The sequence below is a fragment of the Haemorhous mexicanus genome, chromosome 8 (assembly GCF_027477595.1).
Source record: "Haemorhous mexicanus isolate bHaeMex1 chromosome 8, bHaeMex1.pri, whole genome shotgun sequence".
Lineage (NCBI taxonomy): Eukaryota > Metazoa > Chordata > Aves > Passeriformes > Fringillidae > Haemorhous > Haemorhous mexicanus.
This window is the reverse complement of record NC_082348.1, coordinates 11,299,417-11,319,078: the sequence shown is the minus strand read 5'-3', so window position 1 is coordinate 11,319,078 and position 19,662 is coordinate 11,299,417. Positions and strand designations below refer to the sequence as shown.

The window sequence follows — 19,662 nt, the reverse complement described above, 5'->3', positions numbered from 1 at the left end:
TGAGGGAATGCAAAGCCCAAGGGCAGCCTTGGCTGCAGCAGCCATGGAATGGTAGAGTTCAAGGCTGGCAAGGAGGGTGCAGAGCAAGCTCCCAACCCTGGACTTCAGGAGAGCAGACTGGCTCCTTCAGGGTCCTGCTTGGTGGAGTTGCCTGGGATAAAGCCCTGGAGGGCCCAAGAAAGCTAGTTAATACTCAAGAATCACCTTCTCCAAGCTCAGGAGCAATGCATCCTAACATAAAGGAAGTCAGGCAAAACCATCAGCATGCTTTCACGGATAAACAAAGAGTTCCTAGACAAATTTAAACAAAAGGAAACCTACAGAGGGTGGAAGCAAGGACAGGTAGTCTGGGAGAAATACAGAGAAAGTACCCAGCCTTCCTCATGTTTCCATGATTTCCTATTGGTGTCTTGGTTTGTTCTGGACACATTTTTATTTCAAAGCACATCACCTGATAAAATGTTTTGCTATAAAATCCCAGGCTTTTACAATGGCCAGATTCTTTATGCATCCTAGTGTGAATAAGAACTGAAAAGCCAAAGGTTATGAACTTACTTTTAAAGAGATACAAATTACAAAATACCTTCATTTAAAATTACAGTATCTAAATCCTATTTTCAACAGCACAATCAATAGGATCCAACTCTTGATGTACAAGAAGGGATTCTTATTAAGTAAAATGGACTAAAATAAGGCCTTGGTCTTTTTCAGTCTTTTTCAAATGTTTTCCTTCCTTAAAAACATACACAAGTGAGTGCATAGTGCTAGATATGAGTCTGGTTGAATATGAAATTCTTCTGCTTGTTACCTAAAAGGATTTCCTTCCTCCAATAAAGAGAGTTTCCAGTTCTGTGTTTATAGCATCATCAGGAATTACATCATCCTCCATAAACTCGTCTCCAAGCTTCTTCCACCATGGCCAACGAGTGTATTTTAGCATAGTGTTGTGGGCTTGTCTTGCCTTGGTAGCTACAGGGATTGATCGACTCATAAAGGCACCAAAATCTTTTTCTGTGGTCTCTGCTAAACCTGGAGCATCTGCAAGAACAGGAAGAAGAGTTTTCTGTATTTTGTTTGTAGTTCTACAAGTATTAACCAAAAAAAAAAAAAAAAAAAAAAAAAAAAAAAAAAAAAAAAAGGGGAACATTACCCACCCACTTCCCACTGTCCTAGGCCACTCCTTTCCCTGTGCTGGCATTGCAATTTTATGACTACCTGAAAAATCATAAATCTGATTGGAGAGGCAATCCAAATAAAGGCTAATCTGACAAAAGAAATACACAATGGGGTAGAAAGAAGAAAGGGAAAACATGGACTACTTCTTTCAGGTGCAGTGGTGGTATCCACCAAAATGACTTCTTGTGGAGGTTCAGACCTCAGAGGATCTCCTGGTGACTACTATGGATCAGTGCTCCTGGTGCAGGGTGACATCAGCTTGGTGTTTCCACTGCTCTGGTGCAGCAGCCTTGTGGCTTCCCTGCTTGGGGGACCCAACACAGTGTAAGTGTGTTGCTGATTTGCCTCCTCAGGGAGTGATGAGCTGCAGTGACACAGCACATGACAAACTAATGGAATTCAGTAACTTGCTGAATTCTGCCCAGCTTGGGTGCTCTCTGGTGGCTGCAGTTTGCTACTCTTGCTTTTTCATGCAGCCACTTGTCTGGAATTAAGATAGCACAGTAGTGAATTCTGTTTCACTTAAAGCCAGGCCAGAGAAAACAAAAACATGGAAATCACAGCTCAAAGATTTCCCTCTTCATCTGGAAGGGGTGAGAGTGTTTTAACCAGCAGCTTACTCATAACACAAGAAAACAAACCAAAGCAAAACAAATGCGGGTGAATAGGTTGTGTGAGACCCTCTTTCTAAGAAATTCTAATGCCTGTTACAGGGCCATTGCTTTTCTTGTGAACATATCAGAGACTTTCAGCAGAAGAATAAGATGCTCCTTGAAAAACAAGTGTTTATCCGGAACCTACAGCAGCACTTGGATAATCTCTAACAAAGCCTGGATCTCAAGATAAGGCATTTGACAAAGGAAGGAAGATATTTCAGTTTTGAAATGAGGCTTTACCACTGCTCACTCTAATATTCCCTCTAAATTGGTTTAATACAAATGGTAATCAAAGCCATGAGCAGAGCAGTCACATACTCATTAGCAGCTCCACATCGGTGTTGACCTGAGCCAGCAAAGCCTCTCTCCGCTGCGCTGCTCTCTGATCCAGCCTGTTCCTCAGCAGGAACTGTGCCAGCTTTGCCTGAGCCTGCATATGCAATTCTTTACTCGTTTCTTCTGACATTTGGGAAGCCTGGAGGAAAGTAAGTTTGTTACCATTAGGAGCTGGTTATTTTGATACAAGAACTGCCTACTTCTGGGGGCAGAATAATGTCTAAACAGGGAATGCAAATGCTGTTCCTAATTGTTAACTTTGTAATTTTGCTTCCTCTGCAACTCTCTTCAAAATTATCCATCATCATGTATATATACCGTTTGCTTTGACACTTTTTATTAGATTAATGGTTAAAATCCCCAATATCCTAGTGCCTTGCTGCCAAACAAGCAGGGTTAATACATACATACCTCAAATGGATTATCTTGATCATAATTTATAAAGATGAATATATTTCATCCCTACAGTATTTTATGTTGCATCAATAATGCAAATTATGAAATGACTAAGAAACAGACCGGATGCAATTTGAGGTAGTCATCCACCTTCTGCTGCAAAGCTAGTCTCTGCTCATCAGTCAGTCCCTTGGGTTCTTTCCAAGGAGAGAGAGGTCTTCTCCTCCTTCGTTTCTCCAAGAATTTGCAAGCCTTTGTAAGGAACATATGAGAATATGACAATCACAGAGAGGAAGTTTGTCTTCCTGCTTTGTTTGTAAACAATCAGTGAAAGTGTTTCAGTACTGCATCTGTTAAAGTCTAAATGCAGCCATGATGTTGAAAAGACAACATACAAGGTCAGCATGAACACTAAATAGTAACAACACTCACAATAAACTAGTGACTCATCTGTAGTATGGTGACATTCCAATCCTGGGTTTCAAAGCTTTTATATTTTAGTTGCAAGACTGTATTAGGCTTTGTAGCCTATACAAGGTTTAACCCTTTAAAGCAACTTGTAGGTCTAGACTATCCCCCCGAATAATTTTTAATAAATTACAGCTATACTGACAGTAAGAGAATAAACAGTTTTATGAGGCTTCACAATAATCCACTCAGTCCTATCTACTGTTAGAAGAAAGTATAAATACGTACTGCTCTTTGAATGATGACAGCTGCCTTATACTCCTTAAGAGATTGTTTCTGCTGATGAAAAATTCTTCTTGCTCTATACCCTCGCCAGAATCTCTGGATAGTTAATGCTGATTTCTCCTCCATTTCCTGCATGTATTTATTCACCTGACCTACAAAGGAAACAAAAATCCACAGTTAGAAGACTGCGGGTTAGGTTCTCTTAACAATTTACATTGTTAATTCTCAAGCTAGAGAGCACCAAAAAAACTTGAGTGCTCTCAGTTAAAAGCCCCTCTTTCCCCAGGGTCTCCAGGCTGTGGGTCAGGTCTTGCAGATCATAGCTGCAATGGAGCTTTGTAACACAAGAAAACTATCTCTCCCTTACTCCTGCACCATTTTGAAGGCACCAGATCTTGATCAGTAGTTACTGAGCCCTGGAGGAATTAGCACATTCTCTTTCAGATAATTGGGTCAGGAGAAGAGACAGTAAGACTACAGTGCAAATAGACATGCAAGATTGGGAATTAGATTTGGGGAAATTGTTCCTAAGGACACCCAGACACTTTAATCTTCTGCTGTAGTTTAATGTAAATCATACTGGCATGGACAACTTCCAGTAAGGCCAGCTGCCGTTCATGGAAGAGTCTCATGGCCCTCTGTCTCTGAAGTTGCATTTGCAGTTTTAGAGCTTCATCCTCCTTCTGTTTTGTTAAGTGCTGCAGCTCCTGTTCCCTTTTAGCTCTGCAATACACAAATACATTAACAATTACCTTAAGTTGTACATTTCTTTAAAGTATATCTCCTCTTCTTTGTGTTATATGGTCCAGCATTGAGAAAGAAAATCCACAAAACAATCTGCTATGCCAGCTGTTGGCTCTTCCGCAAACTAACAAGTTACCACATTATTTATAGTGACGAAAAACTCTGAACCACTCTACAAAATCAAAGTATGAATCTTTACTTAGGATAAAGTTCTAAGGACTCTGAAGGGAATGATGCTTCATGTGGGACATTCACAGCCAGAATGAACTGGAACAACAATTTTGATTCCATCATCTGCTGAAGAGGTAAAGCAACATTAGCCGTCTGCTCCAGTATCCACCTTTTCCAGTCCATCCATCAGCATGCATGGCACCTGCTTCCCACAATACATACAATTATTTTTGTACTGACTACAAAAGGAGATCAGAATGTTGGCTGCCAAGCCTCACTTCTTAATTTTGGAGGGATTTTTTTTCTCCAGAAATACAGACTGATACATTTGGTCCATCAACTTTGTTAGAGAATGCTAGGAAAGAATTTTCTTGCAAATTCTTCTTGATCTGTTCTAGATGTGATGTTAGGATGTTGTCCTGCTGTGCACTGGAAAATCTGCAGCAGAAGTTTCACAGATGAGACAGCTGAAAACTCTGCAACTGGGCCTGGAGTGTTTAAGCTACTAACAACATGTACATCAATGAAATACACAGCAACATATCAATATAGAGACTAACATGAAATATTTAATATACTGATGTATTGATACTAATAATTACTGAGACCACTTGGCCATGGTCTCAGTGAAGTATGAGGAGGTGTGAGCTAAAGCTCCCCTTCCCTTCACTGTCCCTTCTCATCCCAATGGACTCAACCTAGCAGCTTAAGACCTGAGAATGTACAACTTTACCCCACAACAAGGTAACAATGGGATCTCTCTGCTCCCACTGCTGCAAAATCACTTCCCCCGTCAGGACCCGAGTACCCTCCCTGGGCCCCTAGCCTAGAGTTCTGCTCTCCTCTAGCACTTTTCTGGGGACAATGAAAGAAGTGCTTTAAGCACTAGGAAAGAAAACCGACCAATGGACAGAGTAGAAGTATAAGGGATGCCAGAGGAGGAAAATGTCCACAGACTAGACCTAATGTCCAGGTAATTCTGCTATTGCTGCATGGCACATACCTTTAGACTCATACTACTAATGAGCTATTTGTGTTTCCCATCAATAGTATAAATTGAGCTAGAATTTTTCCACCAATCATACCTTCTCTTTAGTCTCTAAAACTGGGAGAGATTGGGATGGAAACCGATGTGTAAAAGAAATGCTCTGGATTTAAAGATCTGACCTCAACAGATAAAAAAGCCTCCACCACAATCTGACAGACCACAATCCTTTTACAACTGTAATGCAGACTTGAGGTGTGCCCACACACCTACCTACAGAGACAGATCATTATACATGTGATTGTATCAGAATGGTTTCAAGGAAACTAAAGGTTTTCAGCCCACACATTTCTACAAATTAGAGCTGTAAATTTTTACATTTTTAATTTAAGTAATTAATAGTTTAGTCCAAATATTATATTTCTAAGACAAATGAAGTCACAGGATCAAACAAGACTTTTGTTCACATTTTCTTGATAAAACTTTTAATATTTTGCCCATCAATTTTTATCAGCTTGACTAGGTTGAAAACTACAAAAATGTTTCATAAACTTTTCAGATGCACATCTGTGAAACCAAGAGTGTCTGTCAGGTATTTAAATGATTCTTTAATACTGATTCTTTCCTACATAGTCTGCAAGACACATTCGTCCTCTGTTTCTCCTAATGATAAGATCTATTTGCTTGCACAAGACCACACTGTGACAGGGAACTGCCTCTGAACTAAAGTAAAACATACACAGGGTAAGATCCAAGCTTCTCTCTGCAGTTTATGGCACAGAGCAGCCTCCCTCTGGTCATCTCTTTAGAAATGTAAAATGGTTTCCTTTTTGATGCATTATTAATAAAAATTATTGCCATTTAAAATGTCCTACAATTAGTTCACTATGTAATAGTGAACTAGCTTCAAGGAGAGACCACAGGCTTTAACATTCACTGAGGAGATATTTCTGAAACCACAGTTTCAAAAGTTTATAACTTGCAGAGTTTTCTGCAGCTGCAGGTGCGCAAAGTTTGGAGTTTCAATCTCGGCACTATTTAACCACACTTGTTCTAAAATAAAGCTGTGAACATAACCAGAACTTGACTGCTAAAAATTAAAAAGTCCTCTTAAAAGCTCTTCTAAAGTCATGTTTACAGTGTTGCAAACACTATTTTTCAGTATAATGTTTTGAGGTAGACAGAAGAAAACCAACACTGGCACTGTACAGTTACTGTATTTGCTCAGTGCACTGGGACTGAGTGAGCCATGAACACACACAGCTGTAAGGACATTAAGTTTCCATTCCTCTCAATATTAAACAAAGACTTTCAAAAGTCCATTTAAATGACTCAAGAGCTACATAAAAGGCACACACTAATGTTTACAATATTGAAAATATGACATAAGGGAGTCAAGCATCTGGGTGATGGCTGATAGTCTCACCATCCTTTCCCTGCTGCTTTTCCATGTTAAATCTTAGCCAATCATCCAAAATTTCTGGCTACAAGTTTAGCTTGCAGGATTGCAAGGTGCCTTATGAAGGAAGAAATACTGGCTTCAAGTGTATGGTGGAGTAAAAAGGAGTGACAAGGAGGTCTGATTCCATTACAAAAGTGCAGTGAGCAGTGATCTGCAACAGACACACTGCTTGCCCCTGCAAATCTTTCAGAATTTAAAAACTACACCTTAGATAGTCCAATATCCTCTTAAGACTAGTCTAGACAACAAAGCATAGTTGTTTGCTTTGTATTACTTTGGTCACAATGCAATGTGATTTGACAGTTATTTATAAGATCTACTTTTGACACAGTAATGATCAATGTGCAAAAAGAGTTTGAAAAAACTTGCTGTAGAGTTTACACTTGATTTTAATCCCTTAACCTATGTGAAATTCAAACTAAATTTCTCAAAACAGTTAGCCTAACACATGCTAACATTACTGCTACAATCTTATTCAAGTGAGACAAGCATTATTTACATAGCTTCCTTCTTCTCTGCTGCTCCAAGGCAGAAGATACTATTTCTAGGTCACTGAAGTAACTCTACTTCAAAGAGCCAAAGATTTAAAAATTAATGAAGAACAAGGTCTTGCAAGCTCTACACTGGCACTATGGGCCAAGCACTATGGGCCTTGGTTTCTGCAGCACTCTGGCATGCGCAAGCTCCACGATAGCTCCAATGTAATTTACAGAGCAATTTTGTGTCAAGTTAACTGTTAACCAGTTATCTGTCCTACCGCCAGTACGTCATCTTCTAGTGCAATGGGAGGGATAGAGACTGTCCAAACAGAGACACAATTAGGGCCATGGAATGTAGGATAAATAAGGACAGGCAAGGTGTGTTTAGCCTAAAGGAAGGCAAATCTGTCTCTCACTACCTAAAGAAGTGTTAGACAGCAGACACAGATTCATGGGGGTGTTCAGAAAAAGGACGAGAAGCAGTGATAAAGAGTGCAACAAGAAAATTCCCACTGCTTGTAATGCAAGAATTCTTCACAAGGCAAATCATCCAGCACAAGGTAAGTGACCAAGTGAGATGGTAGGATCTCCATCCTTGGAGACCACTAAAATGGATGTGGCCCTGAGCATCCAGATCCCATTTTGAGGCAGGGCCTACTTCAAACAGGACACTGAATTAGATGACTGAATTTTTTCCTCTTCCTTTGTGACTTGAGAAAACCCAGCCCAACTCAAACCTTCGTACTAGATCCTGTTCTTTACTGTTTTTCACAAAGTCATACTGTTTACCTGAAGCTTCTCTGTAAAGTGACCACTGCTTGGGGTAGCTTTTTCAGCCTTTTCCTTGTCTGAAATCCCTGCCACGCTGCCTGGATTATACAAGCTGCTTCATGCTGCTTCTGAAATTAATAAAACGTTTGGTAGAATATTGTCTATGCATATAAAAACACTTTATTACTGCTTGCAGAATTGGACAGTATCAACATTTGGCCAAATCCCACCAGTTTTCAAATGCATCAAATTGGAGAATTTAAGGTCTTACGAGACAGTTATTATCATGAACTCTATACTTGCCCCAAAAGCAGCTAATCTGATCACCTGTATTGATGCTGTCTGTGATAAACAAATGAATCTACAGCACAAATATATATATATATATATATATGTAAAATCAATATGAGACATTTGTATTTAAAACATCTGAAGCACTTGATATTTTGAATGGTGATTCAATCAAAATACCTACACTACAGAGGACAGAAAAACAACTTTGGAGAAAGAGCAGCAGGAAAAATGTTACATTTGCAGTACAATCAGAAGTCACTGAAATGCTAACATGAAAAAAAATCTATTCTCTTCTTAAATGGATTTTTTTAAAAAAACACAAACAAACTGAATCACAAAATGCCCTGCTCTGTAGAAGATGAAAGCCAGTCTCTGCAAACATAACTGATTTTCATTGAAGTATTGTCTCTGAGAAACCTGCATGCAAATTTTTTTAAAGATGCTCCTGAAACACACATTGTCTCTTTTATTGGGAACACAGTCCAGGTGGTGTTCTTACTGCACACTTTCTGTATATGACTTAGTTCTATGTAAATGCTGCCTAGAATTCAGAGATCTAAATTTGTAACACTGATGTGAGAAAAGCAGATGCAGTTATTTTAATCTGATAGTTAGCAAAAAAATTAATTATTTTCCCCCTGTGATTATATTGAAATCTATGGTGAATCTGCACAGAAAGCCAGTCTCTTGAGTCACAGTCCCATATTTTAATGACTGAGCAACTTCTTGATGTTTTAAAAAACTACAATAAAATAATTTCAAAAAGGTAATTAAAAATTAATTAACATAGTGAAATAATAACACAGGTTTTGAAAAGTGTCTACAAAGTGATATAGTAAATCCATTCTAAACATACACAAATTACATGTAAATAGGATTTCATATCTAAATAGGATTTCACATCTGAAAGTCACATTAAACTTAATCACCTGCATTTCTCCTTTTCCACTGGATTGTTCCAAATACAGCAGGTCCAAGAGTTGATTGACCTCCCTGTCAAATCCTTTGCCTGTCCACTGTTTACTTAAAAGCCCTTTTAATCCTAAGAGAAAGAGAAGATGCTAATTCAGTAACGTGAATTTATCCTTTCAGGCTCTCAAAGTAACAAACTGTGAATCAACAAATTAAATCTGATTTCATGTGCAAAGAAGTGTGAGAGCTGAAGACCATCAGCCATCTTTGAGTGTCAATGCATAATCTTATCAAAGAATGTCTGGTGCTCCAACTATTACAAAGAAGTATTATCCAGTGATTTTGCATGTCTGAGTCAGTATTGTGTTTATATCACTGACAGTCAAATTACCAGTGTACTTTCAGTGTCTTATCAATAAGTCATTGAAAGGTGCTAAAAAGAATTCAAAGCACGACACAAGTGCTGGGTGTTGCTAACACCCTTTTCATATTTTTTCATAGTAAAATTTAATTATTTCCAACTGGAACTGTTTGATGTCTGCACAGCATCATTTACCTGTGAGTGCATGTGCATCCAATCCATGAAACAAAAGAGCTTTTTGGGTTTGCAGTAGCTAAAAAGCACCCTTGTGTTCCCCGCACAACATACACACACTCCCTATGCAAGTAGATAGTAATTTGTGCTAAAACGTTTGTGTCATACAACTCTCAGAAGAGCCTAGAGGCTCTACAGGGAGTTGGAGGGAAGAGGAAGGAGGGCAGGAAGTATGTGCATGCTTGCCTCCTGAAGAACTGCAGATTCAAGTAACTCTTCCATCTTCAAATTATTGTCCATAAACATATTCATACACTGGGCAACTCAAACACAATACTTAAATGTACTTACAGGATCTGGAGCACACAGAAATGGCACCTCTGTGGCACCATGTGCACCATTTTAGAAAAACAATGACAGGTGAACAGGAGAGACAGGCAGGACTCCAAATGGGCACCCCAAAGCTGCCTGAGCCCTGCAAAAGCAGGGAGCCAGGCTACACAAGAGAGCTCCCTCACACAAGTGCTGTGGGTCTGACACAACCACTTGACAGTCTCTTTACAGACTACAGAGCCATATGCTCCTTCTGGCTACTGACAGAAGTGTGCCTCTCAGATGTGTCAACCCATGCAAGACAAAAGGCCAGGCCCTCCAGGGAACCTGACATAGGGACTGTGCTGGTCTTGGAGGTGCTCTCACCTCCAGCAGTCTGCCTTCACTTGGCAAAGCTCACACTAAAGCACCTCACACTGCCACTGTGAAGCCAAGGGACTTCAGTGAGATGGCCAGATGGTAGAAATGTTTTTTCTCTTGATTTTATTCCTCAAAGTCTCTAAAGGATTCCAAAGCCCAAATTAAAACTATAGAGGGATTCTAACTTAAAATAATAATAATAAAAAAATAGAGAAAAAAGTAATTTTTTTCTTTTCTTAGTGGAAAGAGGAAACATGTACAGGAGAGAGATGAAGAGTTTCTAAATGACTGTGGCATACTGTGATTCTAGAGCAAAATAAAGCACCCTTTGATGGAGATCCTTACAACTTCAAACAAGCCAGCATTTACAGCTGGGATGATCAGACCATCAAGGCAGCTTCCCAAGAATCCACAATGTGATAGCAGCCTTAGGCACACTATACTTAATTCCACAATACAAGGAATCTCTCCTCTCAGTTCTGCAGGCAAAAGAGTGGCAAAGCTGTTCATCTGATCCAGAAACTTATCTGGCTGTTACTGTATAATAAGTAGTCAGCAAAAGTGCAAAAAATAGGAATTGGACACTTTGCCTTGCATTTCTTCTTTTTACTGTCTTTGTCCTCTAAGGACTGAGGCTGCTCACAAGTAGTTTTGACCCTCAATAACATCCAGAACATAAAAGACATGGAAAATTTTATGCCTGTTCCTTAGTCTCCATGAGCATGATAAAGTACAAAGGGGTTTCCTGGAGCTTCCTACTATGCTAGAGACAGAAACATTAAATGGGACATCTCATTAAGGAATGAATAACATAGAACAAATTATACACATACTCAGCCTTATCATATGAAGGCATCAAGACAAAATGATAGACTAATTTTATGAATTCTTGGAAAGAGCTCATTCCAATTACTTGGATATCAAAAGACAGTCAGCTCCTGGATAACTAAACAGCCCCCTATCAGATGAGCAGAGCTGCAACAGCCAGGGTCAGCAGGTCACTAAGTAAAACTTTCATGCTCTGGATTAGTGAGCCTTAGCACTGTGGCAGATGTGACACAGGGCTCTCTGACTGTGGCAGTACAGGCACCCTGCCAGCGGATCCCTCAATAACCAACCTGCACAGGGTAAAAGAAAGAAGCAAAAGCCCATCAGGCTGGAAATCACAATCAACAACTTAAAGATAAGCTGCCACATGCAGAGTGCTCAGTACACAGAAGAAAACAAATCTAGGAAACAGAAAGAGGTACAGTACCTTAAACTGCAATGAAAATGAACAGAAGGAGGAAAAACCCAGAAAGCAACATGGCATTGCAGTTTCCACCTGTACTAGAGGGTTATTGAACCACAATGGGAAACCTCTATCTTTTTATTTTCACAGGGAATGTAAGAGGAGGCTCAGTGATCAGTTCCATGCATGTTTACAAACCTTTGTAGCGAGCCGTGAATAACCGCACAAGCTGTTTGCAAGATTTTGCCATTAACAACAGCAGTTTTGTGGCAGCACTTCCTACAGCAGGATTGGTGGTAGAGGAAAGCTTATAAACAAGTTCATCCAAAACAGAGTGAAGGGTCTCTTCTTCAACTTGAAGCAAGACAGGACTTAAAAAATAATTTAAAAAAAAGGGGGGAATGGGACAGAACAGAAGTGTTAATTGAAAAACATGAGCTTTTTAACAGTGACTTATTTTTAGCTATGTCAGGCTATATACAGCAAGACAAGATGCCCAGCTAGCTGGACCAGGAATATGATCCAGACAGCACTACTGTTTCAATCAACCAATTACCACTCCCTCAATTTAAGAAGATTAAAATCCCAGCTTTTTAATGGTTTTAATTTCTCCTACAAAGAATAGGGGAAAAAACCCCCAAACAATAAAACACAACAATGCTTGCATATGAAATGATTTTATTTTACCAAGCAGTGATGAACTACCTTATATATTTATTATTAAGAAAAATAATGATAAGAAAACAACCAACCTATTGATCCTCAAAATATTGTTTAACACAGACATCATTACAATTGCTGTTTCAACATCATCTGTTATTAACAACTGCAGGAAGCGATCATTTTGTAGTACTGCAAAGAAAACCAAAAACAAGCAAACAAGAAATCATGCAATCAGAACCAGACTTGAAAACACCATAAACCAAATAAACTTCATCATAAGTCATAGCAAGTAAAACCAGACACTGTTTCTGGAACAAACTCCCTCATTTATAATTCTAACCCTGAAACTTACTGAGATAACTAAACTACTTCAACCTCCACAAAACACGGTGAATCCTGTTTTTTCTGCGTTTGGACATCCCTCAGGCATTGATGTTGCAAGGGAATGAAAGCTTTAAATCCCTTTATATTACAACAGTATCTTTTAATTACAACAGCAGTGCAACAGTGGAATTAACACTGGGGTAAAAACATCCAAAAAAGTTAAGGACCTCAACCTTGACAGTTTGTTGCCCCAGATTATTTAATGCAACTACACTGATGTCATTAAAGCACCATCTTTTTTATTATGTATTCAGTAATTTTTCTGACCATGTGTGTTTTTAGTTACACATCTTATGATCCTTTGGCTTTTGTCCAATAATAGAAACAAAACCAAATTCTGCTTTTCAGAATCAGTGTGATTAACATCAGCTTAAATGAAAGCTTATTTTGGTCAGAAATATATAGTGAAGTTTGTTAGATATTGGTAAAATTTCCTGTCATGTCAAAAACTTCAGAAATCTGTCTCCAAATCCATCTACTAATAAGGTCTAGCAATGTACTCTGGTCAAATTTCTGCATATTTTAATCACACACAGGAAAAGATCAATTGTCTCTTATTGGGGAAAAAAACAAACCCCAACAACCTGATTTTTAAAAGGTACAGACTTACAAAGAGAAATTACAGGATGACACTTTAAATATTTATCTCTGAAAGACTAGAAAGGGAACTTTTGAGTATTTCCCTTTAGTGGATATTTACCATTTTAGATATTACTGTTGAACTGACTACTTAAAAAGACTGATTTAACTTCTACTCAAGTTTAGAAGACTAGGTGGAAATTAGCTTAAGAATGAATTTTGATACTTGTAGTTGCTATAAATAAATGTTCAGGTTCTCTGTGTGTTGACATTTTCCTTACCACATGCTGCTAGTTGAATATGCCCACCGAACAGCCAGCAGATGGCATTAGTTACTATTTGGAACCAGTGTAAGAAGTCTTGTTTTTCTTTATCCTAAACAAGAGAGAAGTAGGTAATAACATGTGTATGTATCTTTATTAAGGACTTCATCTTGATGTCATGGGAAGGCTTGTATGCTTCAGGAATTTGGCAACTAAACTCCACCAAATTTCCAAATGAAGTTGGTGAAACTGTAGTAACTAGTAAAAAAAACCACCCCAACTTGTGAGACCTTTGAGGTCAGAGATCAATCAAGAAGATCTGAGGATACTAAAAAAATAAAAACATCCATTTGGGGAAAAAAAAAATCACAACCACGAGAGAGAAATCTTGTTTACGTCTTAAAGATATTTGATAGCATTGGAGGGATATGACAGATAATAGCTCAGCAAATATGCATCATAGATTTAATGCACTAAGTGGGAAATATATAACTTTAAAGAAGAGGGGGAAAATAAAAAAAGGTATGAAGTGGCCAAGGACATAGTCAAAATGAAAAAGGTTCCTGATAACTGGTACGGTGAAGCTTCGGAACCACCTCCTAGTTGGAGGTGTGGGAGCAAACACCAAACCACTATAAAGCTGAAATTTGATCTGTTTGCCAAATAGACTACATCATGTGCTTGCCTGTGATAGCACTGGACTGGAAAAAAAACATAGAATCAATCACAGAATGGCAGGAAAGGACCTAAAGTCCATCTTGTTCCAGCCCCACTGCCATGGGCTGGGACACTTAACAGTAGACCAGATTTCTCAGAGCTTCATGAAGACTGGCCTCGAATGCTTCCACAGATGGAAGCATCCACAGCTTCTCTAGGCAGCCTGTCCCAGTATTTTGCCACCCTGACAGTACAGAATTTCTTCCCAATACCTAATTTAAACCCCCCTCTTTCAGCGTCAAGCCATCACCCCTTATCCTGTCCCTACATGCCTTGTAAAAAGTCCCTCTCCATCTTTCTTGTAGCCCATTTAGGTACTGGGAGGTGATATAATTTCTCCTCAGAGACTTCTCTTCTTCACACTGAACAACCCCATCTCTCAGCCTTTCTTCACTGCAGAGGTGCTCCAGTGCTCCCCTCTGACCAGAAGGAATTCCGGTTTTAAAACGTGAATGCACATACAGATGTACGTTCCAGTCTGTATTCCAAGTGTCAAACACAGACTACTGGAAATTCGTAATATTGGTGTGTGGAACAGCCAAAGGGTTTTTGACAGTACCACACTGCAGCCAAATGTTGTTACAAAGCACAAGGTCATACATCCCACACTAATTCAGCCTCCACAAATGAAACCCCAGGAAGCCTATTCCTAGATCCCAGCTGGAGCCCCAGCCCTCAGTCAAGGTTTAACTTTGTATTTGGTCCATACTGACAAGGAGAGATACAAAATAACAGCAATATGTTAAACTGTAATATTATCTGTTCTGTGTTTTGGCAACATGTCAGATTCTGAAAGCCATTTCACTACTTTCATAGACTTCAAAAACTTGTACAAAAAGCAAAAGAGAGTAGAATAAACTTTAAATCTCTACTGGTAGAGTGGATTTCCAAAATTCCACTGAGCAAGCATCAAGTCTGGGTGCCCAGTCACCTCCGAGACCACAAAGTTTAAAAGCCAAAGGACTAATTATAATGTAGACTGCATTTGCATTCAAAAGAAATCTTTGCCCACAAGCATGACTCAAGTAGCATGTAGGCTGAGACATAATAAGAAAGTATGGGGGAAATTACATATTGTGGATAAGAGTCTCCTGGGATGTCATTTAGGAAGCTTCCTTGTCAAGCCCAAAATGCACTTCTCAAGTACTGCACTAACAGAAACTATGTTATTGCACTGATGCTTTCTGAGAATTGTCTGTAGTGTCTATCACAATACTTTGTAGGAAAACTTTGGCTAAGTGCAAGAAGCCAGTGAGCCAAGAAATGAGATAGTGTGGAGAAGTGGGGATATTAAAAGAAACAGCCAGAATCCATGAAGATGGTAATTTAAATTACTTGTGGGTTTTCGTTTGTTGGGGGTATTTTTCCTTCTGATTCTAGAACTCAGAATACTCCAGAAGCATGAGGGAACCTTGCTGAGCAAAACCCTTCTTCATTGCAAAAAAGGAGGAAAATGTGAGAAAGTGTTTAAATCTATAAATTCATGAAGTTTGCCTTTGGCATTCTCCATTTGCAAGTTCAGAAATAGTGAGCATTCTTAGAATTTTTTTGCCAATTATGCAGCAGAAATTGAATGACAGAACAAACTTCAACAAATCTGATTTAAAATTTTAAGGCTCCCTAAAGCATTTTTTGTAAAGTTGAATAAATTTAATGAGAACTAAGTCATTATGAAGGCTGAACTAATTATATGCAAAGTTAAGACACTACCGTGACTGGGATGCTGTCTTTTGTAGGGCTTTTTGTAGTGGCTTTGCACAAGTCATGGAGCAAATGCTGGACAATTACAGATTTCAGCTTCAGAGCTCGGAGGCATAAGAAAACCTACTGCAATTTCTAGAAAATAAATTTTCCTAATACCATGTCCCTAGAATAATATCCTACTTATCCAATATACAGAAAGTTTGCAGCTGTTCTCTGCTGTTTTAACGATACCTTGATTGCTCGGATAAATCGTACTTGCAAGCGTTTTCCCAAAACCAGCAGGCTGTCTATAACTGAAGGAAGAAACTTCCTGTAAAATTCCTCAGGATCTTCTTTCACCTCTAGCCCTACACAACAATGACTGAAATGGAGTAAAACAAAACAGAACAAAACAAAACAAAAAAGAAAGAAAAAAGGGAAAAAAGTCAACCTGAATAGTTAAAGGTCTGTTTGAACAACTTTGAATGAATGTCACGTCATCAGAGAAATGCTTCAGTGGCATGGGACAATTCCCTCTGAACAACAGCTCACTGCTGTGACTGGCTCCAAGGTGGCTGCCTCCAAGGAAGAGCAACCACTCACAGGTTGGAGACCATATTACCACTTATTATGGCATTTCTCAGTTAAAAACATATTCAACACACTTTCTCCTTTAGCTTCATAGAACCTGTTCAGGCTTGCTCCATATTCTAGGGAAGGGCTCTGATGGTCATAAAGAAGAAAAAAAAAAGTAAGATAGAAAGGTAGAAAAAAAACTGATAAAGGAAGCCTGATGATGAAGGAGGTGCACATTTGTCAGTAAAAATATGTACAAAAAATATACCACAAAACCATCGGTGATCCTGTCTACAACTTTTCTCAAACTGAGGAAGGCATGCAGGCTAGAAATCAGTTTCCCAGATCTCAGCTCTCTTATTTTATTCACCGCAACACGTTGGTTATTTCTGGAAGACTTTTTACAAGAAACTGCATGTTTTGCAACCGGTAAGTTGTTTCAATTCTGCACTCAGCACTGATACCAGTGCAACAAAAGAGCCTTCCTGACTTTTTATGAATCTTGCTTTCTGACATCTTATCTAGGCTATATTAACATTTTGGGAATGCACACACATAAACCTGTCTACCAAAGCCCTTGGAAAACAAATTCTAGGCATGAAGCTGAGAGTCATCTAGCTACAAAAGGACATTTTTAGAGCTAAAATAAATTTCAGTAGTCTCTGCAACTGAAACAGCTTTTAAGGGATGATTTAAGTTTCACACTACTCTGGTAATAACTCTTGCATCCCTGACTGAAATTCCTCATTATGAATTAAAAATTCATACTTCAGATATAGCATAAATAAGAGATGGTCATATAATTACTACATGCCTTAGAATTTTACTCCTTAGTTAAGCTAAAACTAAACTTGAGGAAAATTTAAAATGTATTATTTTTCCTCCTGACATTTAAAATTGAGATTGGATCACTGGGGGGTTGAGTTTAAAGTTTTCTTATTTACAATGCCATTCTCACAATATCACTAGATCAGGTTATCTGGTCTGTATGAACTGTGTCATCTATTATATTTATAAATGTAAATAGATACTTCAAATTGGTATATTAAATAAATATTTAAATTCAGTTAAGCCAAGCAGTGAGTCAATCGGGTTGACGATCTTTGCAAGATGAAATCTAAGCACACAAAATAACAATTTTTAAATAGCTACAATTCAAAATTTTATAATTACTGGGTAAAAACTCTTGCACTGGTGAGTACTGTCCACAAACCCTGTTCCCACCATAGTTCCCCCAGCTCAATGAAACACAATGCAGATGAATTAAATGAGACCAACTAGGCTATGCCTGACCCCTCTGCTCTTGACTGCTTCCCTGCACTTTAACCCTGGCCTTGCCTGAACAACAAACAGTTCTGGATGGGAGCCAATGTATTACAGCTTGAAAAGAGAAATAGCAAAATGAAAGGACAGAAAGAAAACTAGAAGAAAACTTCTTAGCTTTTTTTTTTTATTTTACCTTAGTATCTCTGCTAGCTGGGCAGCAGTAGCCCAGGCTCCATGCAGCTGAGAGTGGTCTTGCTTAAGGACCAGCAAGCAGTACTGAGTAAGACCATAACCGTATATATCTTGCTTAATTTTATTTGATTCTTCACATCCTAAGGAAGGACTGCTTAAAATTCCTGTGGGAAGAAAGCAGGAAAGAGACAAAGAGGAACATAAGATTCTGGATGTGCAGGGTTTTTTTTCCTTTTTCTAAAATGTAAGAAGAGTATATGTACACAGAACCAGGATCCAGGATTAAAGTAACTGCAAAAGTGCTAACAACAGCATTAAATATTTTGTCAGCAATTTCTGCTGCTACAGCTATAACTCATTTTTAAGAGTATATGACAATTGGGAAGGATAGCTAAACTTAGGTTTCCATTTTCTCTCTACATATTTAGTAGCAAAACATACATTACCTGGGATATGAACCATTTGTATGAATTTCCTAGGTCAGATAAAACCACAGCCACTGGGAAACATATAGCTTCCTTATAATTACATCCCAATTTAGAACAGGACCTGACTTGTTTCAACCATTCCTATGAGCAGTGGCTGTATAGCAGAAGGAAAGACAGAGAAGTCACACAGGAGCTCAGGATCTTGTTTCTGTGTTAAGATTTAAAAACTGAATACAGACAACCACCCTGGCTCTCTGCCCAAAGAGTGCTAGGAGAAATGATTTTACCAAATGTAAGATCCTTGCCTGTATCAGCAGGGAAAGGGCCCACATTATCAGCGTGACAGCTGAAAAGCAGAAAAAAAATCTGTCCATTTGCTCCTCAGCTCCTCCTCCTTTTTTTTGCCAAGTCAAACGCCACTCTCAGGAAAAGCTGCCGTATAAGTCTTCCTTACAGAGTTTCAGAAAAAAACTTCTGTATTTAAGGATGTAGACAGGAGCAAGATTTGCCTTAGTTCACCAGTTCATAATTTTATTTTAGGAACGTCATTAATTACCCTTTAACTTCAGCAGCAGCAGGGGGATGTCCTGTTCTCTGCTCTCAGTGATCTGAGCAGCCAAGGCCAGGACCTGGGGGTCCGTGGCTGCCATAGGGAACAGCCGGAAGCGCACAGGACCATCGATTCCAGCCTCTTTCCTTTTTATGTTAAGGCGCGGGGTCCTCACTCAACTACTTCATCCCAGCTCCTGCAGCAGCAGCTGGAAGCCTCGGGCTGCAGGACTGCCCCTAAGAAAAGAAACAAACATGGAGGAAGCCCCGCTCGCGCTCCCTCCCGAGGCCGCGGGCCGCCGGACCGGCTCCACCGGCAGGGAGCACCTCCAGCCGGGCAGCCTGAGCGCGGCCCCGCGGGGCGGGCAGCAGGAGCGGCCTCACCTCACCCAAGGCCGGGGAAAGGGCAGAGGGAGCGGTGCCCTTTCCCACCGGCGTCACTGTCCCCGGGAGCGGCGGCGCCGGTGCCGCGAAGCCCCCAGGCCGCGGGGCCGCCTCGGGCGCTCTGAGGGGACCCGCACGCACCCCCGACCCCTCTCACCGCCGCGCGGGGGCTCCCCCACTGTGGGGGGAGGGAGGGGGGATTAGAACGCCGATCCCGCCGTCTCCAACGCGACGGCTCCCCCACGCCCCCCTCCCCTCGCAGCTGTGTGGTCGCGGCCTCTCTCCGCCAACCAGCGCTCTCCCCTGCGGGAGGAGGGTGCATTTGCATATCCGCGTGCGGGCTGGCGCCTCCGACACGCCACTGGCGGAAATCTACATGGGGACGCGCCCGCTGACCAATCCGACTCGGGGGAGGCGGGGCTCTGCCCCTCACGGCCTATCGGA

General features: G+C 40.0%; 1 protein-coding gene across 5 annotated transcripts; it reads right to left on the bottom strand.

Annotated features, from left to right (window-relative positions):
- Positions 1–414: 414 nt before the first annotated feature.
- On the bottom strand, positions 415–19,535 carry IQCB1 (IQ motif containing B1). Of its 5 annotated transcripts, XM_059852735.1 has the most exons (15): positions 19,219–19,534; positions 18,842–19,071; positions 18,304–18,439; positions 17,859–18,021; positions 16,076–16,205; positions 13,442–13,535; positions 12,287–12,386; positions 11,733–11,905; positions 9,093–9,205; positions 7,888–7,997; positions 3,838–3,980; positions 3,261–3,409; positions 2,688–2,816; positions 2,151–2,307; positions 415–1,038 (listed from the first exon to the last, which is right to left on the bottom strand). In XM_059852735.1, the coding sequence occupies exons 3-15, from the start codon at positions 18,317–18,319 to the stop codon at positions 809–811; spliced, it is 1,707 nt and encodes a 568-aa protein (XP_059708718.1). In that variant the 5' UTR covers positions 18,320–18,439; positions 18,842–19,071; positions 19,219–19,534; the 3' UTR covers positions 415–808. The 5 variants fall into 5 exon arrangements, with proteins under 5 accessions (XP_059708718.1, XP_059708716.1, XP_059708715.1 ...); XM_059852733.1 differs by lacking the exon at positions 18,304–18,439 and having other exon boundaries at positions 19,376–19,535; XM_059852732.1 differs by lacking the exon at positions 18,304–18,439 and having other exon boundaries at positions 19,219–19,533.
- Between the last annotated feature and the right edge of the window lie 127 nt (positions 19,536–19,662).